This window comes from Indicator indicator, chromosome 2 (assembly GCF_027791375.1).
Source record: "Indicator indicator isolate 239-I01 chromosome 2, UM_Iind_1.1, whole genome shotgun sequence".
In the NCBI taxonomy this organism is placed as follows: Eukaryota; Metazoa; Chordata; class Aves; order Piciformes; family Indicatoridae; genus Indicator; species Indicator indicator.
This window is the reverse complement of record NC_072011.1, coordinates 17,520,534-17,545,681: the sequence shown is the minus strand read 5'-3', so window position 1 is coordinate 17,545,681 and position 25,148 is coordinate 17,520,534. Positions and strand designations below refer to the sequence as shown.

General features: G+C 41.2%; 1 protein-coding gene across 1 annotated transcript in view; it reads left to right on the top strand.

The window, feature by feature from the left end:
* Window positions 1–25,148, top strand: part of ARID1B (AT-rich interaction domain 1B) — a 335,100-nt gene that overhangs the window by 258,519 nt on the left and 51,433 nt on the right. Inside the window, 2 exon segments of the mRNA XM_054394179.1 lie at window positions 13,226–13,405; window positions 19,785–20,112. Coding sequence (XP_054250154.1) covers window positions 13,226–13,405; window positions 19,785–20,112 — 508 coding nt within the window.

Genomic DNA, 25,148 nt, shown 5'->3' with positions numbered 1-25,148 from the left:
CTAGAAAGGGCAAGAGGGTACTAGCATTGGAGTTGGCAGGGCTCATTGGGAGGGCTTTAAACTAGGTCTGAAGGGGGTGGGTGAGGAAACCATTCTCTCTGGAGAGGAGAGACTGGGACATAAATTAGGGTTAATTGAGAAATCAACAGCCCAGCTGAAGTGCGTGTACACCAATGCACGCAGTATGGGTAACAAGAGGAACTGGAAGTCTTGGTCCACCAGGAAGATTATGATATAATTGCCATTACAGAAACACGGTGGGATGATTCACGTAATTGGAATGCTGCACTGGGGGGTTACAAGCTCTTTAGGAGAGAGAGTCGAGGGAGAAGAGGAGGAGGGGTGGCCCTGTACATTGGGGAACCTCTTGATGCCTCAGAACTTGAGGTTGTGGATGAAAGGATTGAGTGCCTGTGGGTTAAAATCAGAGGGAGGCCTAACAAAACTGACCTCCTGATTGGAGTCTGTTATAGACCACCCAACCAGGATGAGGAGGCAGATGAAATATTCTATAAGCAACTGGAAGCTGTCTCAAGATCATCAAATCTTGTCCTTGTGTGTGACTTTAACCTGCCAGACATCTGCTGGGAACTTAATTCAGCAGAGAGAAGGCAGTCCAGAAGGTTCCTAGAGTGCATGGATGACAACTTCCTGATGCAGCTGCTAAGTGAGCCTACCAGGGGTCAGGCTCTGCTTGATCTGCTGTTCTCAAATAGAGAAGGGCTGGTGGGAGATGTGATGGTTGGAGGCTGTCTAGGGTGCAGCGACCATGAGATAGTGGAGTTTTCAATATGCAGGGAGATAGGGAGGAGCAGTAACAGAACCCTCACTTTGGACTTCCGGAGGGCAAACTTCAGGTTGTTCAGGCAACTTATTCAGAAAGTTCCCTGGGTAGCAGCCCTTAAGAACAAAGGCGTCCAGGATGGTTGGACCTACTTCAAACAGGAGCTTTTGAAGGCACAGGAACTGGCAGTTCCCACATGCTGTAAGACGAGCCGGCGGGGAAGACGACCGGCCTGGATGAGCAAGCAGCTCCTGAAGGATTTAAGGGAAAAAAAGAGGGTTTATCGGCTTTGGAAAGGGGGGGAGGCAACTAGTGATATGTTTAAGGATGTTGTTAGACCATGTTAGAGAAAAATTAGAGAGGCAAAAACCCAGTTAGAACTTAAAGTGGCCACTTCTGTGAAAAATAATAAAAAGCATTTTTATAAATGTATTAACGCTAAAAAGAGGGGCAAGAAGAACCTCCACTCTTTATTGGACGTGGAGGGAAACATTGTAACTAAAGATGATGAAAAGGCTGAGGTTCTAAATACCTTCTTTGCCTCAATTTTCACCAGTAAGGCAGGAGGACTTCAGGATAACTGGCCTCCTGAGCTGGTTGATGGGGTCAAGGAGCAATGTAGTACCCCTGAATTCCATGAGGAATTAGTTCAGGACTTGCTGAGCCACTTGGATCCTCACAAGTCCATGGGACCCAATGGGATCCATCCTAGGGTACTGAGAGAACAGGCAGATGAGCTGGCCAAGCCCCTGTCCATCATTTATCAGCAGTCCTGGCTCACTGGAGAGGTCCCAGATGACTGGAAGCTGGCCAGTATGATGCCTGTCCACAAGAAGGGCCGGTTGGAAGAACCTGGGAACTCCAGGCCTGTCAGCCTGACCTCAGTGCCAGGGAAAATTATGGAGCAGATTGTCTTGGGGGCAATCACTGCGCACCTGTAGGATGGCCAAGGAATCAGGCCCAGCCAACATGGATTCAGGAGGGGCAGGTCCTGCCTGACCAACCTGATCTGCTTTTATGACCACGTGACCTGCCTGGTGGATGTGGGGCAGGCTGTGGATGTATCTACCTGGACTTCAGCAAGGCCTTTGACACTGTCCCCCACAACAAACTTCTGGCCAAGCTGTCAGGCTGTGGCTTGGACAGGAGCACTCTGTGCTGGGTTAGGAACTGGCTGGAGGGCCGAGCCCAGAGAGTGGTGGTGAATGGTGCCCCTGCCAGCTGGCAGCCTGTCACTAGTGGTGTCCCCCAGGGATCAGTGCTGGGCCCCATCCTGTTCAATATCTTTATTGATGATCTGGATGAGGGGATTGAGTCCATCATCAGTAAATTTGCAGATGACACCAAGTTGGGAGCAGGTATTGAGTGGTTAGAGGGTAGGAGGGCTCTGCGGAGGGACCTTGACAGGCTGGACAGATAGGCAGAGTCCAACAGGATGGCATTCAACAAGTCCAAGTGCCAGGTGCTCCACTTTGGCCACAGCAACCCCATGCAGAGCTACAGGCTGGGGTCAGAGTGGCTGGAGAGCAGCCAGGCAGAAAGGGACCTGGGGGTACTGATTGACAGCAGCTGAACATGAGCCAGCAGTGTGCCCAGGTGGCTAAGGCCAATGGCATCCTGGCCTGCATCAGGAATAGTGTGGCCAGCAGGAGCAGGGAGGTCATTGTACCCCTGTACACAGCACTGGTTAGGCCACACCTTGAGTACTGTGTCCAGTTCTGGGCTCCTCAGTTTAAGAAGGACATTGAGACTCTTGAACGTGTCCAGAGAAGGGCAACGAGGCTGGGGAGAGGCCTTGAGCACAAGCCCTATGAGGAGAGGCTGAGGGAGCTGGGACTGTTTAGCCTGGAGAAGAGGAGGCTCAGGGGAGACCTCATTGCTGTCTACAACTACCTGAAGGGAGGTTGTAGCCAGGAGGGGGTTGGTCTCTTCTCCCAGGCAACCAGCACCAGAACAAGAGGACACAGTCTCAAGCTGCGTCAGGGGAAGTTTAGGCTCAAGGTGAGGAGAAAGTTCTTCATGGAGAGAGTTGTTAGCCGTTGGAATGGGCTGCCCAGGGAGGTGGTGGAGTCACCATACCTGGAGGTGTTCAGGAGGGGATTGGACGTGGCACTTGGTGACATGGTTTAGTAGTCATGAGGTCTTGGGTGACAGGTTGGACTTGATGATCCTTGAGGTCTTTTCCAACCTTAGTGATTCTGTGATTCTGTGAAATATACAGCAGTATTGGCCATCTGCAAGAAGAACCAAAGGAGGAAAGAGTATGATTTATGTGTGGTAAACCACACTGGGAAGAGCAAAACTGCAGATACTTCTTCTATCTGAAGTAGATAATAATATCCATACAATCAAAACCCAAAGTCAGGTCTCACAAGTAAATTTTGTATACTAGCAGCTAGTCATTGCTTTCTTCTTGCTGATGTTAAATCTTGTTAAACTTGCGGATGAATCTTTATTTAATTTTTAAAACTAAATTTTTGAAATTAGGGAGCAGAATTGAATTATTCTGAGAGAGTTTATACAGTTGCCAACAGGGAGGCTTCTCAATAGAAAAGTTTCCACTGACTTCAGTGATTCATAGAATCATAGAATGGTCTGGGTTGGAAGGGACCTCAGAAGTTCATCTAGTCCAACCCCCTCTGCAGTAAGCAGGGGCATCCTCAACTAGACCAGGTTGCCCAGAGCTCTGTTGAGCCTCCCCTTGAATATTTCCAGGGATGGGGCCCCAGCCACCTCCCTGGGCAACCTGTTCCAGTGTTCCACTACCCTCATGGTAAAGAACTTGTTCCTAGCATCCAATCTAAATCTGCTCTTCTCTAGTTTGCAGCCATTGCCCCTCATCCTATCCCTACAGGCTTTTGTAAACAGTCTCTCTTCATCTTTCTTGTAGGCCCCCTTCAGGTACTGGAAGGCTGCTATTAGGTTGCCCTCCTCTTTTCCAGGCTGAACAGCCCCAGCTCCCTCAGCTGCCTTTAGGCTCAGGGAGTGAGATAAGAACTTGACAAAGTGACAGCTGATATTCCTGCCACCAGACCTGATGTAAACTGACTTGGAACAATCCCTGTCCCTGTGACATCTCCCCATCATGGCCTATGAACAGGGAGGTTCCTCTTGGTCTAGCTGTTCAACAGTACCATCGTTTCTGGGACACTCCTTCAGTACCTAAGTTAACCTTTATATGAAGCTTTTCACAAAATAAAGAACTACTGATCTAGACCCTTCATGTCTTTTTAAGTTAACACACAGGGCAGTGAGCTGAAATCTATATAGCGTATATATTAGTAGGCAACACCGGGTGCTAACTTCCATTCCAAAGGACACTCATGCGGGAATAATTGCAAATGGAGGAAAGGAAAAGTCAGTCTAATCATAAATTATGGTAAGATAAGACCCAGATGAGGGCATTTTGGAGCTAAGGACAACACAATGGTTTTGTACTTTTGAAAAAAAAAATTTTTTTTTTATGTTTGTGCAAGACAGAAAAGGCACATCCACAAAATCCGTATATATCTTCTGATATTCCATATATTTACTTCACGAAAAGGAAGATCTGAGTTGATCCATTAAACCCTTGAACAAGAATCTCCAGGGAGAGTAAATGTTTCAGGTCTGAAATTTAGACCAGTAAGCCTGCAGGTCTCGCACATCACATACTGAATAAAGCTGTTCCTTTTTTTGCTGTCCTCTGTGATTTTCATAGGTGTGAATGTTACTAGGGAAGCATAGACAAACGTTGATTGCATGAAGAAGGTGGACTCCTCAGATTTTTCATGTTGCTCCTCAGAATAATTCCGGCAGCCCAAGCTACCTACTCAAATTTGAGGATTCGCTTCAGGTTTATTTGGGAGGGTAGGCTGGGTGCTTTTTGCAGTTCACCATTACCCTGATTTTTCCAAGCAACATAATAAAAGCATTTTTATAAGGTATGTTACAGTAAGAAATTATTTGTAAGTTTGTGGATGAGCAGCGGGGGTTTTTTGTTATGTCTGTTCATCATCTCCACAAATATCTTTCCTTCTCTGCCCTCAGTATAGCACTTAAAATTTACATCAGAGGGCATTACATGAGGTTTTCATTAGGAAAGGTTGGATATTTCTTCCCCAGCTACCATCTGGGTAATCTGTCTGATCCTTCCCCGGATTCTAATTTATCAATGATAGATTATATGAATTTTAAGGTGAGGCAGTAGCAGAGGGAGGTTTAGGGGCGGGAAAAATTTAAACATTATTGTATGCTATACTGGGGTTTGTAATATCAGAGAGAGAAGCAGAGGAGATTCAGCCAGTTAACCTAATAGCACAGCTGGTAGAACACTAGGGGGTCTGGGTTAAAACCTTAGCTAGGTCATTAGTTTCCATCTTCCCCGAAGCTATTCACATTGTGAAGAGAAGCAGTCAGACAAATAAACATTGAGGAGACTATGAGACAGATATTAAAGCATAGTAAGAAAATACTTTTAAAGAAAAATATAACCAATCCAGTGCTTTTTCTTAAAAAAGCACATTGAACCTTTTGTGAAAAGCAGAGATACTGCAGTGATCTTTGCAGGAAGCCCCAGTTTGCTAAGACAAGGTGTTTTCTGTAATTTCTGTTTCACATAAGCAAAGAAACATCCTATTTTGAATGGATGTGAAGAAACACGGTGGTTGTTCTGCAGATGCCAATGTGGAAATAAATCGTCCAGGTAATGACAGGAAACCATGTCACTGTTACACTGGCCAGAGAACTTATTTTTAGTGGCACCCTGATGGACTTGAAGAAGACAACAAGGTTTTATGGGGTCAGAAAAAGAGCTCAATGCAGAAATTAGATTTTTTTTTTCTTTCATAGTTAATAGGAAAACAAGTTTCTCCTGAAAACTCTTTGGGACTTTTTTTATAAAATATGTTTTTGTAAAATAGATTGTGATTGGAGAAAGAAATTAAAATTTTTAAGTCTTCTATTTTTTGCCTTTTATATGAGTGAAAAACTTCGTATTTAGAAGATTATTTAGCCTTCTCGTTAGAGGCTAAAGAACAAGCTTCTTAATTTGTCCTATGACAGTCATCTCAGTATTTTGTGTGTGTGTGTGTGTGTGCTACCCTTCAGTTGCCCAAGCTGCTTGTCAGCAGAAGTGTTTACTCAATAGCAGGGATATTAGCAAAGATCTGTTGTATTCAATACCCAGATATTACCCATGTCAGTGCTGCTGCTTGGGACACATTAATAGGTTTATACCAGAACAATCCAGAGGTATTGTATTGGTGCAGTGCTTTAACTTACCTGTATATGGATTAGCATCTCAGTTGCCATCTGCTCGTGAAAGTTTTTTTGTGGTTTGGTTTTGTTTGGTTTGGTTGGGGTTTGGGTTGGGTTGGGTTGGGTTTTGTTGGTTTTTTTTTACCTGCCTACTAACTGGATTGGAATATTGAGAATTAGTATTTACACCATCTGAATGAGGTTGACACTGCAAGCTGATCTACTCATGCTCACCAGCCCATGACCCTGTAGTGCGTATTATTAAGTCAGATGTTCCATGTTTCACAAACATAGGTTTCACATTTGTTGTCACCAGTCCATCTGGACATATTTTAATAAGGCTGGTTTCTGAAAAGTGAGGATAAGAACTGAGGTGTCTTGAGTGTAAAGAGATCTTGTGCCTGCTTGCTCTACTGGCCAGTTTTCTTATGCCATCAACATGGTTTCATTTCATTACTGTGGTAATATTCTGATACATGAGTCAAATCATCCCTGGTTTCTTCATTGCTGTTATTTGTTTAGACTTGTATAAAATTTTACCAGCTCAGATTTTTTTCTAGTATTTAAATCTCTCTGTGTTCTTTTTGACATGCATTTTAACACCTTAGGGAGATGCCATTCCAAGTAGCACTGACTCTCTCAAAACCAATGGCATGGCAGTATTTTCATAGCTCCTACAGTCTGTAAGGTGCTCTTCTCCAGGTTTGACCACACAATTTGAAGATGTTTGCTCCAGTACCATCAACAGTCTGTGCAGACCACTTGGTTGCACACTTAGCGTCCTGGTATCTCAGCCTTACATGAGACTAACTATCTTTCAATTACTAAACTACTTCATTAATGTGTGAATCTTGTCCTGCTGAAAATTTCCTCAAGGTGCTCTGAGGTGCTGACTGTGGACATGTTTAGCTGGGCAGAAACTCAGACGTGGTTCACCAATCCAGAGACTTACTGAACTGTCCTTGCCCTCTGAAATGGTTGGGGTGAGGAGAATTTCAGTACAACTGTGATCTTCCTGAGCATCCTGCCATGCTAACAAGTTGCCAACATTTTTTTATATACACTGAACAGAATATTGTGGGGTTTTTTATTTAGCTTTGCCCTACCACTTTTATCTTGGTGTTGTTTACTCATGGATGAGCTACATTTGGGAGTTGCCACCTAAGATCTGTCTCAATTCTGTTTTATTCTCTGGTGAAAATCCTGAGATGGTGACTACAACGCAAACAGCTGTCTGAGGAAGGAAAGGCTGCCAACAACTGTGTCATGGGTCATTTGCTCTTTTTTCTCAAGGGTACTGGCCAGTGCCTTCCTGACATATCAAGCATTAGAAATTTGTGTGATTATACACGCACACAAAGTTTTTCCTTTATGTAAGTAGTGGAAAATATCTCTTTTCACATATTTAATTTTTTGAGCAGTTTTGTAAGTAGACAATTTTACATTCTTTTTCTCTATAATTATTTGATGGTTAGTGAATGCATTCCATTTGATTTTGTTTAGCCCCTTCTTTAGCTTCTGCCCTTGAATAAGGAGAACTTCCTTATTCCTTGGTCAGAAGGATTCTTCAGTCATTTTGTTCCCATGCTCTGTCACTAAGCCAGCTTCTCTAAAAAGAACAATAGCCTGATGTATTTTTTCTTAAGTAAATTATTTTTTATTATTTTTTATTATTTTATAAAGTATCTTTCCTCACTTTTAATCCAATGTATAGTTTAATGATGATCAGCTATCACTGTAAACTTCAAATTTTCCTTGAGCATAAAATGAGTGTGTTCCATGTGTTTTCAGGTTTAATTCTTTAATGAAAATCAATGCATTACTCCTGACTAAATCAAAAGACCTCTCATTGACCATGTGCAACAGTAGACAGTTGCAGTCCATCATCTGATACACAGTACCTTCTTACTTAGCAGTCAGTTCCTTTGTGTTTTGAGCTCCTGCTTTCCTGGAAAGGAAATATTCAAGCCAAAACTTCAAAATATCAAAAGAACTAATTTCAGGTTTTACCGCAACACCCAGCGCATTTGTTGGGTGTTTTTTCAGGGTTAGTGCTAAGGGGATCATATTCAACAAACAAATAGTTTTGTATCGGTCAGTGTACAAATGTAATTAGGACAACCTTAGTGCATAATTTCAGGAAGCTTTAGTAATTTACTGTTGTTTATGTCACAGTGTCACAGTATATCAGAGGTTGGAAGGGACCGCAAGAGATCATTGGGTCCAACCCCCCTGCCAGAGCAGGATCACTTAGGGTAGTCCTCACAGGAATGCATCCAGGTGGGTTTTGAAACTCTCTGGAGAAGGAGACTCCACAACCCCCGTGGGCAGCCTGTTCCAGTGCTCCGTCACCCTCACTGTAAAGAAGTTTCTCCTCGTGTTGAGGTGAAATCTTCTATGTTCTAGTTTGAACCCATTGTTCCTTGTCTTATCACTGTGAACCACCATGTTTGTTTTCTGTATAAATGCATAAGGGAAAGCCAAGATTTTAAATACTCTTTACAAAGGCATTATAAATGGTATAAACTATATAGTGAATATTACCAGATGTTAGTACCGTATAGGACAACAAAAGCTTCACTTTTGCTACTTTATCAGAGTAGCAGAAACACTTCTGTCATGAGCACTACCTGTTCTATTTTTTTCCTGTATTTTGCTAAAAAGAAAGAAGAAAAATATGCTGCTACCTGACCATTTGTAAGCCTTATATGTATGTTCTATTCAAACATGCAAACTTATTTTATTATAGTTACATTGTGCCCCTTAATAGCGTGCTACTATTTCATTTAGAACTTAAAAAAATGCAAAGATGACTCTACAGCTTTTAAGCTGGATTTTAAAGATATCTGTTCTTTAGGTAAGTAAATGTAGTACAAAAAATAACTGAAAAGGAAGAGAATACTTCTGTCAGGCTCACCTTATTCACCTACTCCTGAAATAACTTAGTTTGCCAAAATCCATTCAAGTGGTTTTTCCGTGAGTAATGTCTTGTTGTGAAGGCAAGTGAAGCGTCATCTGTATCTCTTTTGCCATTAATATTAAGGGAAGGGAGCAGATTTGTTTGCTGATTAACATATTGCAATTGCAGTTTTTTAATCTTAAGTCATAGCTGTTTCCTAGCAGTTTATTTAAAAGACAAAAATCCCACCTTGTTGTCACAGAGGTTGACACATCAGACGCAGTCTGGATGTTTAATCACTCCGTCTTTACTCCAGTGCAGCTCTAATGTAATCCTACTTCCCTCCTTCACAAAAGCAAGCTTTATCTTAGATCTAATTTTCTTGAAAGAAAATTTATTTCTTTTTGTATTGGTTATAAAATGAAGTTGAACACTAGGGAAAATAACGTGTAAATAAGGAAAAATGAATGTATGCCAGCTGCTCCCTTTCATTTCTGATAAGATTCCTAGAATTGATGTTGTTTTCTCTTTGTGATGCAAGAATGTTAAATGTCTTGGCCAGTAACTCCTTTTCTAAGACATCTGAGCCTTCTGCAAGTATTTGAAACACTTTAAAATCATGCACTGGACTATGAACATTCCACTGGGCTCTCACAGAGAAGGACGAAGAGAGACTTCTGTTTGTTGTAATGGAATACAGATCACAGTAAGGTCCTGAACTTACCTTCTTCTCCACGTCACAACTATAGCTGAAGTGACTTCTGCTCTCTGGAAGGAAGTTGTAGTATGTGCTGGTTTAAGGCCAGGCTTCAACATATCATGCAGGTAGTGATAGAGGATAATATGGGACAGATAACCTTCCTGAATTTCAGGCTTCCTTTTCCTTAATTCTTTACCTGTCCATGCTCAAGAGAAGATAGCAAAGCCAACCTCATTTGAGAGAGATCTCACATTCTCTGGTATGATTAAACTCATGTCTGACATTAAAAGCTGTTAAGGAGTCTGTTCTGTGTTAATCAACATCTCTGTAATCTAAGGCAGTGCAAGCATGAGTTTGAGTAGTACCACACAGTTACCTCTGCTACTGAATTACTGACATGCCCTACAGCATGGTTTTGGCTGGTGCCTGTGAGAGTGTTCCCTGAGCCACAGGCCATGACATGGATCAGGCAGCAGAAGGGGCTACAGAGAGAAGAAATACAGATAATACCATCAGGATTGAGTGGGCAGGCAGGTTTAAATGAATGGACACCAGTGTGCCACACTGTTCACCAGGCCAGGGCATGGTCCTGGCATGTTTTATTTATGATTACACATAGCCATGCAGTCCACTCCACATCATCAGAAATGTTTTAGGAGAAGTTTCCTGAAGAAGAGGTCATTCGAGTGGAAACATTGATTTCACTTATTACTCTAGTCCCTTCAGGACCCTTTCTGACAACAGTTGAGCTGGTTAAAAATTATGTTCTCCATGTTCTCCATTAGACATTAGTCCATGTTTTCCATTAGATTCAGCAACCATCAGTATCTCTGTGTCACTACTGAAAGTCGCTACAGCCCATACAAACGATAGCTTTTCAATGTGTCATCCATCCTTCTGGTGTTAAGAAGAGTACTGCCTGCAATAATAACTTGGCTGGAAAACCTCTATCTCTAGCACAATGTTTGGAAAGTTTCTCATATAGATTAAAAGGCCTATGGTGCTTCTGTGCTAGATACAGGAGTAACCTTACTATCTTTATAACAAAAAACTTAGTCTGATCAGTACAAAATTTTTCATTTAAACTAATCCCATGAGTGTGACGTATATGGTGTACATGTCAGGAGCATGAGCACTTACTTCATACAGATATACAATTGTATTAGGTTGCTAAATTCATTACAGCACTGTTGGCAAAAGACATAGACTTTGTAATAAGATTTGTGCTCAGGCTGAAACTATTTTAAAAATTGAGGGGTCTGTTTCAAAATAAAACTAGGCAGAGATGGTCATACAAGCATTCCTTTATAGAAATGTGGAGTTTTCCAACCAGTGCAGACCAGTTTCCAAGCTACTATTTCACCCTCAGTTATTTTCCTGTGCTGCATGCCAATGCATGTGATCCAGTTTCCTCCAGAGTGTGTGCCAGGTTCTGACTTTGCAGTTCAGATGTGACCAAATTCCTTGTCTTGGGGCTTGCACGAAAATCAGGAAAACTCTGTATATATTCTGCCAGATCTTGCAGTTGTTACATTATGGGTTGAGCTGTTCACAGCATGAAAGAACTGGGCACAAGGGGGTGCAAGATCATTTTCAGCTCCTGGTTTTCCATCTTGTGACCTTTTTGTCTCTCAGAGAGTTTTGGTGAATAGATAAGTATACTATATAGCACAGGTTTGTGGAGGGCTCAAAAACTGTTTACATGTGTCTATATTCAAAGCTTGATCCTTGGTAAGGTGCACACCACCTTTCATTTCTTCATCATGGGCTATTGTCTATCCTCTCATACAGCACTTTGTCACTAGTGGATAAACAGGGAGGCTGACCTACAGAAAGGCAGCCAGGTTGTTTGCCTAGTGTCACCTCCGATCTCACTACAGCAACACTAGGGTGAGAAACTTACACATTTGATTTCAAGATGTGCTTGCTGGGGCTGTGGTCCCCACAGAGAGACCTCTGAGCTGCCTGGTTGTGGGAGCCATTAGCACTCAGTGTTTTCAGATAGAGTTTGGTCACATGCCCATACGTGACTCAGAAAAAAATACCTCGCTTCATTACTCAGGCATTGAGTGTTTGGTCTTTGTGGTGTTTGATGTTAACCAGTGGGAGGACACCCTGGCCCTCTGAAAGAGTCATCCTTCTGTCACCTCTCCTTCCTCACAACTTTGCCTTGCTTTCTTTTTTTTTTTTTTTTTTTTTTTTTTTTTTTTTTTTTTTTTTTTTTTTTTTTTTTTTTTTTTTATTCCTGATCTTTTCCTTCAGCAGCTTCCAGTTGTCCACTCACTGTCAGGGAGTTTTCCTCCTACCTTTCATCTATTCCCTCCCTCACATGAGGAAAGGTGTAATTAATGCTGCTAGGCAAAGGTGTCTCTTGGCTTACAACTTAACACCTCCCCACACACACACTGCTAAAATTAATGGAGGGGCATGGAAACAGGCACCTTTCACAAACAATGCTTGAGCTCTCAAGGCATGAGGCCAAAACACAGACTTGCTTGTGCACGTTGGCCCAGTGAGAAGCAGCTCGCCATGACTCCACCTCACTGGGCAGGAGCAAGCTGCCAGCGGCCTCACAGACTGCTGGTGACAGCAGAGCAAATGCTGTCCTTCAGCACGCTCGTGTTCTGCCTCACAGAGAACTGTGGTGATGCAGTTTAACATGGAAGTAGAACAGGAAAGAAAGCGGATTTCCTCCAGAATCAAGAGAAAAAACATAGTGTCTTCTCAGCACATCCTCTTCAACACTGAACACAACACTAAAACCTTCAGGGTAAAACGTTAGAAAACCAACATTCTTGTACAGATATTTCATGGATGGGACTGCAGGACTTTTCCCAGTTCATGAAAATGTAAAAGCCCCTGCTACAAAACCCTTCTCTTTTCCCATTTAATAGACTTAGTTCTGTTCTTTTATATGAAGCTTTTAGATTTTATAGCATTTCACTAGGTCTCTTGCTGCATCTTTTGAACCTTAAATTAAATTGGGATTCATTAATACATTTACAAAAGGGTAAAAGGAGATAATATGATGCAGGTGTGCTGGGGAAAGACCAGCAGCAGGACCTTGAGCACACATACATATCAAAATTATTTTTTTTTCTAGCTGGTATAACTAGTCTTCACATAAAGGCAAATTTTAGCTCTGGAGAGTAACTGGGAAATAGGGAGTATTTACAGTGGATTTCTGTGTGCTGAAGTTACAATTTTTGGTAACAATGTGTAATTTTGGAAGTTGTGATACTGCCACCATAAGTCATCAGGCAAATTCCCTGCTACTTATTAGGGTAATACAAATAATTACCTTTCATTTTGTTCCTAAAGATTGTTTTGAAATCAGCGCCCCCTTTTAACTAAGCAGGACTGCCCTGTCTTTGTTTTACAAGTTAAAGCTTTTGAACCTGCTATAAAGGTTTCGGTTGTTGAGACAACTTTGCTGACTTGGAGATACATTTGTTTCTGTTTGTATGAAATATAGGCATTTTCTGGATATCTTTAGTCTGAAAATAACTAAAGAGGATGGGAGTATTATTAATGTCAAAGATTTAATAAATAAAGAACAGTTACCTGAATATTAATTTCTGCTTTGGTGCTTTTTTTCTGTTAGGTTTTATGTCAGGCATACAGAGGAATCCTCAAATGTCACAGTATGGACCTCAGCAAACTGGACCTTCCATGTCACCACACCCCTCACCTGGAGGCCAGGTGCATCCTGGAATTGGTAGCTTTCAACAGAGTAATTCAAGTGGTACTTATGGGCCTCAGATGAGCCAGTATGGACCGCAAGGTAAAATGCTTGCTGGTAGTACATGTGATAACTTTCACATATATATATATATGTTATAAACATTTATATGTTTATAAAATACATATAAACATTTATATGTTTATAAAATACATATGTGTCATGCATGTACATAGGTATGTGATTTCTTAAGGACAAAAAAAAATGTAACATGCACAACAACCTCCTTGGAAAAAAAAATAAACAAGTAAAACTATCATCCAGAAGTAGAGCTGCATGTTGTGGAAGAAGCTGCTTCTGTTATTAGCACCTTTCTCTGTATAAAAATAGTGTCCTTAAATTGGGAAAGGAAATGATGAATCTGTTGCATTGCCAGGGCTATTGTTTAGGAGCCCATGCATGTCATCTCTGTGATGAGGCCATGTTTCATCAAGAACGGAGTAGGGGCCACAACAGCTATCCCAAAATAGGACTTCTTTTTTTAGATGAAATCCCAAGGCCAATCTGAAACTGTGTGGCAACTGTGAGGGTTAAAGTCTTCTAACGAGCATAATAATACTGTGGCTACTGTGGGAATATAATATTGAGCTCTAATGCATACGGTTTGTGAATCTTAAATATCCCTTCAGTCTGAGAGACAGTTCCTTTTATTTTGCTTATTTGACAAAATCATTGGAGGACTAGAAAAAAAATAGAATACACAGTTTCTGCCCCTGCACAACCTTGAACTTGTCTATTGTTTTGCCTCTAATGGATAACCTTTATAAAATATGCATCTGTTTAGGGGTTTAATGAAATTGAAGTCAAGCCACAGAATATGTAAGGGGCACTATTTTCCTAAGAGATTACAGGTGCATAAAGAAGCTTTTGATTTCAGGACTTCCTTCTATTGCTCTCTTACTTAAAATCCTCAAAAAGGGCTGGAGCCAGATGGGAAATTCTGTGGGGGCTCAAAGACCTCAAAAGCCATAGCAGGCATGGCTATTTTAGTCTCTGAAGTTTCTGAGAACTGGTTCTGATGTTTGTTTGCAGGAAGCCTTCTTGCCCTGCGCAATGTTCCTTTCTGTTTCATCTCTGGGTAGCATTTGTTGAAGTGTTCTGAGCACAGGGCTACAAGCCCAGATTTCCCAGTTTCTAATTTTGACTCTGCCTTTTGCACCATCGTTCAACTTAGGCAACTAGATTCATTTCTCTGATTCATTTTCCTTAACTGTAAAGTGGGGCTAGTAATGCCTTATAGCCATGTGTGAAGATTAATTACCTAACTCCAGTTGACTTGTGCTTTCCTTTTATTTGGAAAGCATTTTGTGACCATAAAATGCTGTCCAAGTGCTTATTTTTATCTGCACAGTGAGCAACTAGCTTAACCGGTAAAACTCCAGTGGATTTATGATGCGCTATCCTGACTTCCAGCTGTAGTGCTGCTGCTGAGATTCCGAACCATGGGAATAGTGGGTGTCAAGTGCAGTAAAACATTAGCCATCCACACTGATTGAATGGAAAGAGTTTTGTACTAAATCAATGCATTTAAGTAACACACCGAATACTACTTGCTTTTTTGCTTGAGTTCAGCAGTTCTTTTCCTCCCTCTGTGGATGAAAGTGCCTATGTAATGATTTTATGGGTCGCGGTCAGGAAGAAATGGCTATTAAAAAGTGAACTTGAGGGGCAGGAAGAAAATGAGCATCATTGTCATTAACAGGCTGTTTCAGAAGGGTATGCTGAATAGTGTGATGGATGAAAAGCGTGTTCTTCTGCCAACTCTTGGAGAGTACCTCTGATCCTCTGCCCTGGTCATCATAAAATTAGGGCCCTGTAGACTTTCAGCTCTACAGGTAACAATTAGAGCAAAAGAATACTACATTTTCACCAGGCTAATGTGACCATTAATATAATCTGTGATGAAGGTGGTGGTATTTTGAAGGCATTTTCAATTTTTAATGAACGTAATCTGTAATTGCAACTCTTAACATACTGTCTTACAAAGCACAATTGTATGTCAGCAATGATGAATATATAAGATTTTCCTCATTTTCCTTTTATTGGCAACAAATATATTAAAAATTATCTGGGTTGCAACTGAGTTCTTAAATTATGAAACTAAAATAGTTCTCAAGGATTTTATTTGCTTTCTATGTGTTATTCACACAGGTCTTCCTCCAGAATATTATTAAGCATAGGCTGAGTTTGACAGGGCTACTTGGTTTTTTATATATGCATCAAAGCATTCTGTGACATTAAGCTGTTAGTCTGAATGCTAGATTTTACCGCACGCTATCCCAAAAAACATTGTTCAAGGCTAGTGTCCTTCCTCTGCTGTGGAATTGCTCACCATAGTAAAGACTACACCAGTAAGTTTGGGTTGAAGGAATTAGCCCCCCGTTCGTGAGAGCAGAGTGATACATATTATGCATATGCTTGATTTATTTGGTTTTCATATGTTTATATGACACTTAGATCTATAATAAGAATAAAATTTATTTTCCCAGGAAGCAGTTCTGTACTGGGGACCTAGTCCAATCCTGGGAAACCATTTCCTACAATAATAAAAAGTGGCTTTGGCTCCACATTTCTGTGTGTCTGCGATACAAGACAGGAGCATGCAGTACAGAACATTCTTTTTAATTCTGTATTAAATCCCACCATTTTCCTGTCCCCAAGAATAATAATTTTTAAAAAGAAAAAAAAAAAAAAGCAGAGAGAATGGAAGTTGTTACTGAAAGAAATATTCTCTTTGGTTTGTATTTGGACAACATCTAGCTTGGGGGCTAATGAAGCTCTGGTCATGACTCAAGCATCAAACTGCTGCCGCAGCAAAATGTCCCTTTAATGCACTCTGGAGAGCAGTCAGATGCTGTAGACAGTTGGGTCTTTTAAGACTGGGGTAGAGGAAATCTCCCTGTGGATCAGTAAAACACGTCAGAAATGCATCCTATCTCCCTAACTTTTCCTACTCAGTTCACCAGTAAAATCGTTCTGTTCAGACGTAACAAAGACAGATACCACTACTTGAACTGCAACCCCAGAACTTCACAGTAAGTTGTACTGCCTTCCGTTTGTGGTAAAGTAAAAGGAATTCATTATTTGTGCTTTATAAGCCATAATGCTGAACTCATTTCACAAAAGCACTTTGCTATCTCACTGGTTTTAGTCCAACATTTGAATAGAAGTGGTAGCATCTTAAGGATAAGATGCCCTAAGTAACTCAAGGGTATGGACCTCTTAATCCAGACTCACATATGCAACAGCCTGTGGAGTTAAGTCTTAAGTATGAACTGTTATCTACTGAGATCCCCCAGGTAAAGTAATTTCAGATGAATATATTTAAATAATTTGTACAAGAAAAGCTTTATGGATCAATGCACTTGTAAGAAAAAAACAATGAAATTAATTTAAGATACTATTTTTTAATTCTGTTAATTCTCTAAAGCAGAGAACAAAACTAACAGGTAGTTCTCATATTTCCTTCTTTTCACCTTGTCTAGAAATGGCAAGATATCAGAGCACTTTGTTCAGCAAACCTGGACAAAGTGGATCAGGGTTTCAGCAGCAAGTATGAACATCTGTCTTTGGCAGGTTTTTAGTAGACTTTTTTGTATTTTATCTTCATTACACTTTTTTTTTTTAATTTCCTGATTCCAGTGACTACTTTTAGTTTTCCTCTTGTACTTGAGATTTCATCTCTCTGGGTACAATTCTACTCCACCTAGTAGGAATTGGAATCAAAAATCTCTCAGATATAGAGAGGAGGAGTTTAGTAGTATTGTACAGCTACTGTTGCCAAGCTTGTACCCACTTGAAAAGTGTGGGCTCTTGGACTTGGCTGCCTGACACGTCCAGCTGATGTGGGCTGGCCTAGCATCTGCTGCATTCATTGTGTTTAATGCTGCATCCATCTGTTTTCTGTCAAAGCCACTGCCAACAAATTACTAATCTATTAGAGAAACATGGAAATAAGATTGCGCTCCTCATTCCTGGCAATTCCTTTTGTGTTTTGCTTGGCTTTTGTTTTACCTTTTTTTTGTGGTCTGGGAAAGGTATAAGAATAGCTAGTACTTAGGGTATTGAGGAAATGCTTAGGGGGAAAAAAAAAGCATGGAAAAAACATTGAAAGTTGTTTTCCTTACTGAGCACTTCCCTGTGCTCTTGGACGTGTATCCCTGGAGATAAATGATTAGGAGCTATTTTAAATAAGGCATATATTTTTATGGAGAAGATTCTGCCTTTTTGTTTTTTTCTGTGTTGTACTGGAGAAGCCAAAGCATGGACGAGATTTTTGGTCCCGACTGAAAATAGCATCAAAACAGTATTAGTATTAGTAGTATTTAGCAGTGATGTTTGCTCCTCTAAGCATGTTGCTGAACCATACTTCGTACACCCTAACTGACAAAACAAATTGGCTTTATGTAAATTGGTCTGACAGTAGCTCCCAGTGATTATGGATATCAGGTCTGCTCGTCTAGGGAGGAAATTTGTTTCACTTCGGGAAGCAGTGTTACTAATAGCACGTACATAAAATGTGTTAACTGCCTGTGTGTAGCCTTTGAGTGCACACACACCCCATCTTGCTGCATTACATTTTTCTTGCACAAAGCAACAGGAGAACCAGAGCAACATCCAAGTTGTGATTTACACCTTTAACACCAAGCAGAGCAGTATGAAACCAGCGAACCCTACAGTTTGTGGTCATGTATCTTGGATCAGAAGTGTGGCTTAAGCAGTTCTCAGCAACCAAAACTGGCTAGGGACCATGGCTCACTGAACAGAAGATACTCAGCAGCCAAAACAAGACAAGGAGCGGGAGGAGAAATGACAGCCCAGTCTGAAGTCAGCATAAAGCTGAATCTGGAGCCTTTCATCTCTGTTGAACCACATATTTGGGATCCTTCTGCAAAGACCCCCCGGCATAAACGTGGTCTCTAAAACAGAAGAGAATTTTTGCTCCATTTCCTCAGGAAGCATAGGCCTCATGTATTCTTGAGGAGGAGAACTTGTGGCAAAGTGAGTCAGTTACCAGGTCAGGAGGATTAGCCAAAACACAGCAGCAGGAATGTATGAATTAGTCATGTGTGCATTGAAATGATGGATGGATATATTTATTTTAAATATAAACAGGACTTGCATGCCACCAACTCCTCTGCCTGGTAGCTGAGGCCTGAGGAGAAGTGTGGCTGATCTCCACATTCAGAGGAAGAGTCCAAGGGCTGCTGCCTTTGAACAAGCGTGGGAATATCTGAGAGTAGTCAGGAAACTCTGCTCTGCGGCATCCCACAGGGAGGGAATGGGTTGTGTTTGCACTAATCTGGATGAGATGGAAATACAGACAAGTCAAAACTGATGACTGAAGTAGTGTAATGTGATCTGTTTCCTAAAATACTTCTCTATCATATCTTTACCTTTTTTTTTCCTCTCTTTCTCATGCTGCTTGGGTTTGTTTCTGTAACACTGAATGCTGTGCGCCCACTTTTTCTCAAGCTTTCAAATGAGAGCAAAATCAATACTCAAATGAGTTAAGCTGCTTCAAGTGCAGCAATTTGCTCCAGTGACAGCATAGATTAGTATTAGCCAGGTTTTCATGCCGTCCCTCATAAGGCACCTGTTTATATTAACACCTTTGTGCTATTGCTGATTGCTCCTGTAATACTTGTTTTCCCAAAGATGTGCTGTAAGCTACCACACCTTTGGTTGGCATAGCCAAACTTTGAACTCACCAGGAAGGCAGGGTAGGGCAGGAGGGAGAGGCAATGTTTTTCAGGGCCCAGCAGCCATCCTCACCAGTCCGTGACAAAGCATCTCTGACACAAATGGACAGAAGTGTTAGGAGCAAGAAGCCAGTGAGAGTAGCCTGTTTCTGAAATTGCAGAAAGATGAAGAATGAAACCATGAAATTGCAAAAATAAGATTCTCCCTTGAGCTTATGTAATGGGTTTCTCACATCCTGTGTATGTCTTTGTATCTTTTTACTGCATAAGGCAGTTTTGTACTGTGTGCTATATTCTTAATGCTCTGGAGGCTGTGCTTTTCTGTATTTACTGTTATCCTTGTGACATATGTTAGGCAGAAAATTTTTTAGGGTACGTGGAAATCAGGGTCATAGAATCATTCATTTTGGAAGGGTGCTCAGTAGTTGTTCTTGGATGACCTTGTATTCAAATCAGGGTCAGATCAAAGCTTGTTACTCATGGCTTTATCAAACTGGGTCCAAGGAGGGAGTCTTCACAAATTTATTGGTCAGCTTGCTCCCAAGCTTCCTCTACTGCTTGCTCTCCTCATGGTGAAAAAATTGTTGTGTCTTTGAGGCCAGTGTGTTTCACTTCACTTCAGTTCCCATGTTTAATTTCTGCAGCTGTTGCCTTCCTATATAGAAGTATATAAACAAAAGTTTAATCTTTTTCTCTGTGCTTTTTATCATTTTGTTCAGGAAACTACTCCAGACCACCAACGTACAGCGGTGTGCCCAACACAAGTTACAGTGGCCCGGGACCTGGCATGGGTATAAATGCCAACAGTCAGATGCATGGACAGGGCCCAAGCCAGCCTTGCAGTACCATGCCCTTGGGACGGATGCCATCAACTGGGATGCAGAGCAGACCATTTCCTGGAAATATGAGCAGTATGACCCCCAATTCTCCTGGCATGTCTCAGCAGGGAGGCCCTGGGATGGGCCCACCTATGCCAACTGTGAATCGTAAGGCACAGGAGGCAGCTGCTGCAGTGATGCAGGCTGCTGCAAACTCCGCTCAGAGCAGGTATGCATCCAGGTGAAAGGAGCTTAAATAAGTAGGAAAGTTCTTATTGTCATTTCTGAATCAGCAACACTCTATAGGTGTATGCATGTGCATTAATACATGTTCTGTCTGTGCCATTACCTCTGGGAGGAGATGGTGTACGGGAAGGATACTTTTCCTTAAACGTAAGAAGAAAGCATGCTATTGTGTGTTTGAATGATCCTCTCAAAAAGCAGCTGTGACAATGGAGATGATGGCACTTCTAATTTGGTTCTTGGCACTGTAGTCTTTAAGAAAACCCACAGGGTTACAGTGACATTAGGAGTCGAAAACAAGCCCTCTGCAACCTAATATTGATTTGTTGGATATTCATTTTTTTATCTCTGGTATAGAGAAGGCCAACATGCCCTTGTTGGCAGCTGGCCCCTGCCAGAGAGTAAGAAAGCTTATGAAACTGTCTGTCAGCTCCTGCATATACTGCCCACATGGTGAGCAGCAGTGCTGATGCCAGTTCTCTATATGGGATGTTCTTGTTCCTAGGAGAGAAGGGCAGGCTGAGGGGAGCAGCTGGAGGGGAAAGGCAGAAGGAGACATAAAAGCAGTCTGTAGTTTTCTGGAGTTGGTAACTGCCACTTATGCATCCATAAGAGAGAACCTGCAAACAGGATTGTAAAGGTTGGAGCCACCATCTGTCTTCTTGTCTCCCCTTTGGACAGCATAACTGCATGTTGCCATTTGTGCATGAATTTTGGCAAAGGCACTTTTCTATCTGTGGTTATTCCTAAGATTCCTGAATACTTGCAATGAAATCATGTTTTCTGGGAAATTTTACAGATGAAATAATTTCCACATTTCCCTGGACCCAAATAACTGCTGGTATATTTAGTATCTGTTGTATTTATTACTTCTGTTACATGAAGTTCCATTACATTTGAGAATTCACAAAGCTGGCTGCACTGTTCTGTCAAGCATGTTTATGTGTATGTGTGCATTAAGCATTTTGCATTTATTTGTGCATATGTGTGCACAGATGCACATAGACAGGTATTTATCATTCAAGACCAGTGTTTGTGGACACTAGTGTTGCTCTAATTCCAAGACACAATGTCAAACCAGAAACAAGAAGCTAATATGTCCCTGTATCTGATGCTTTCTTGTCTGGCAGGTTTGAAAGGCAGGTGGTTTCTAGTGATAACCAGTAGCAAACTTTTAAAACAATATCATTAATTTCATGTACTTCATGTTCTCATTCAGTAAAATAGAACATCACTCCCTTAAAATAGCAGGTAGCTGTGAACCAGCAGTCTCATGCTAGCGTTGGTTGTTTAAACAGACCCCTAGTGGGATTTACAAAAGTCTGTTTCTGTCTGTCTGGTTTAGGCTATAAGCTGATAGGTAGGCAGGAAGGAATAAATGGGCCATCACTGCAGCTGTAGGAACACTTTTTATAATCATGTAATGAAAAGAAAAGCTCACGTTGTTTGGTCTTTAGAGCAAGAAAAGACTTTGTGTTAAGTGGGAAGTTGTGATTCCATTTACACTTTGGGCATAATGTGTGGTGTTTGATTAAAAGGTTAAACAATTATCAGCCCGATCTCACACCTTCCTCCAAAGTCAGTTTTGTAAAACTGCTGCTGGTCTCTATCTTTGCCTGGACAAAACTACACAATTTCAGAGCCTTTCCATCATATACTGGCCATTCCAGTGATACAGCATCTGTGGAAGGGCTTAAGCAGTCATGGAATCTTTGTTGCAAATACTGGCAAAAGGGCTATTTGTAAAATGCAAATTGGGCAGAACCTGTCAGACCCCTCTGATGCCAGGGACATGCAAGCAGAATTTTCCTCTGATCTCAAGTCAAATGTAGGAGAGAAAGTGTAATGGCTTTTGGCTATTCCTGCAAGTCCTCCGTACTTGCATATGGAAGGAATGTACTTGTCAGTGGTTCATATTTATGATACAGAGCAAATCCGAAGTGGCTGCTCTTTAGTTCTGCTTTAGGCCACCATACATTAGGTCGTCTGCTTACCCCAGCCAGCCTGGGGCTGGTGGACACCTCATGTGTTCTTCACAGCACCCCAACTATGGCCACCCTCAGGCTCCCTTGATGCACCAGCCTGTCTAGTATGGGTAGGTAGCAATGTAAACTAGACGTTCTGTGGGACTTCAGCAATTTTTTTGATGTTTATAAACATGCCATTTGGCTGCTGAAAGAATATAAGAATCATGTGGAAGATACAAAAATACTTGCATTTATAGAGGGAATTTTAATTTTTTGTTTTCTTTTTACTAATGCCACTGTGACAGTACAGTGTAATTCTGCATGTCACCTGCTCATACACCTGTATGTCTTTCGGCATGGCTCCATTTCCTTGTGCCTGAGAGGGAAATTAAGAACCTCATCACTGAGAAGGAATGAGTTCCTCCTCTCCCTGACAAAGACATCTTTCTCCCCTCATTTTTGGTGTTCTTGTCTCACAGCAACCCCATTTTCTTGACTCGGTGGTGGTATTGTCATTGCTGCCTGGGCAGTGAGCTACAATTCCCAAAGTATGAACCCTTTCTGAGAGGTAGTGTACTGCAGGAGTAATGACAGGGTTTCTTAACAGGCACTGTAGTTGAGCACACATGTGGTTTCTGTAACCATATCATAAACTACAGCACTGGGAGAAAGTATCTACACTGGCTGTTGCTCCCTCCTACCTTCACCTGAAATCCAAGTCTCATGAATTTCCCTGCCATCGAGTTATTTCAGTTTTTACCTCTGTAGGAAATCTATAATACCCAAATTACTGCTGCCTTCATGGTTATTAACAAGTTTTAATTACCCAGTTTCTGTAGCTGCTTTTGTTTGCCGGTTTGTTTCTTTTCCTTAATAGCATCATTCATATATGTATATATTAAAAAGTACAAAGCAAAACAAAAATAAATAGGTCACAAGTCTACTGGTTCTCCTGTTTGAAAAGCAAAAATTAGTGAAATGGGTGAGCAATCACACCGTGTCCACCCTTTTTCTTTGAACATCTTGACCCCAGCTGTGGGATTCAAAACCATACCCCTCTATGCAGAATTAAGAAGAAAATGAAATGGCTGTGTCAAGAGTCATGGTTACACAGTAGTATTTCTGTACAAGTTGATTGTGATCCCCTTCAAGTTCAACTTGTTGAATCAGTAACCAAGTACCAGTAGGGGAGGGAAATTTATCTTCAGCTGTTAATCCATGAGATCTATCCTTCACCAGCTCAGGAGACTCATTTGAGCATAGAAAGCTAGTTTGCCTCTGCCTTGCCAAGCCACACTAAGCAGCTGTATAATGTGAATTTAAATTGCATGTATCAGAAGAAAATCACTTTCACTGGGGCAGAAAATCAATGTTCGTTAACTAGGGTTGGATGATCAAGATCTGAGTGTCAGCCATTTATACCTAGGTATCATTCTCAATGCAGACCACCACCTTTTTAATTAGGAGAAGATAAAATCATATAAATAAAAATGGTGACTGTAGAAGATACTAGGTTTATGCCATTTGAATTATCCTTTGACCTCATCTTGAAGCCTGCTCTATGTTAAGCTTAGATTAATTTCTACACATACATAATATCTTCCCTGTAGCCTAAAATCTTACAGTGCACTACTCTGTCCTGTGCAAGCAGCTCAGTGTTTCCCAAATGATATCTAGCATGTCTGGCTAAAGAAAAGGAGAGTGTTTTTAAGACCTCTTCATTGAACCAGCTGTGGTTTCATGCTACCCAGGACGTTTAAGCTTAGTCTGGGTAACAGTTTACAACAGGTGAAATGCTAAATAACTTTCTACTACTCTGTATAGTAATTCCCCTTGTTTTCAGGAAGACGGTGTGAAGGAATTGCAAAACAGCATTTTCCTTTCTGTATCTGTCTTGGTCTCAGGACACCCACTGACTGGTAAAGGGCTGTATGTTGAAAACCTAATATACTGTACTCCAAGTGAAGACTTTTCAAAACTTAGATCGGTGTTGGCCAAGACCCCAAGGGCTCATTCTTGGGAGGTTAGAATCCATCAGAGACCTCTGAGGACCAGGTGGCTCCAAAAAACAGTCTGTTATCACACTGTAGTTCTTACAACAGTACATGTACTTAGAATGATAGATAAGTATTTACGTGTGTACGGACCTGCAGCACAGTAAGTCCTCAGTAAAGGCAAACAATTGTAAGCAAATGACATAGAATTTTCCCTGTTGATGTGGAAGGCAGCAAATTTAAACAGTATCTTCTAGTACCAGTCGATTTTGAGTTTGTCAACTGGAGTTGCCCAGCTTGAAACTTTTGAGTTCATTCTCTGTGGGCTTTTGTCTCCTACAGTAAGTGCACACTTACTAGGTTAACACCTGAAATCAACAAACATTCTTGGAACTAGATACTTATCATCATTTTAAGCATCTCTCATGCTAGCAGTGAGTATTATTCTGAGCATGTCTTCTTAGCAGTTGACAGTGTGACTGTAGTATATGGAAAGTTAAAAATGTAGCTGTCAAACAGCTGACATATACTGTTTGCAGTGCAGCCTTAGGAAGACATAATTTAGTACTAGCTGGTTGTAAAACACAGATCCAACTGGATGCTAAAATGAGCATCTTGCTGGTGCAACTACAGTTATCAATACCTGAGCTAATTACTATAAAATGAGTTTTGATGTGCTTACATAAGGAGCAATCCTATCTTTGAAGACAGCATCTTTGACCTCAGTACCTTACGATTCTTGGGATTGCACGTTGCTATTTTGAAAATTAAAGCAATTTTTCTTATAGATTGAATGAATTTAGAATTCAGTGTCATTGATTTTAGAGAAGACGATTTAGACATAGTAATTTATTAAACTGAAGAATTGGAATCCAGCTTAGCTATTTGCAACGTCTGGCCATTTTAAGTGCTGGTCATTGGGTTGCTAAATTGAGGTGGATATTTACGTTATTATCTGCTGCTCTCCATGCCACCTGAGAAATGGAGTTCAGTCTCTATAGTAATGTGCAGTGATGCATTCCTTTGGCACACTTATAGGCACTCTAGAATGCAGTTCTAGT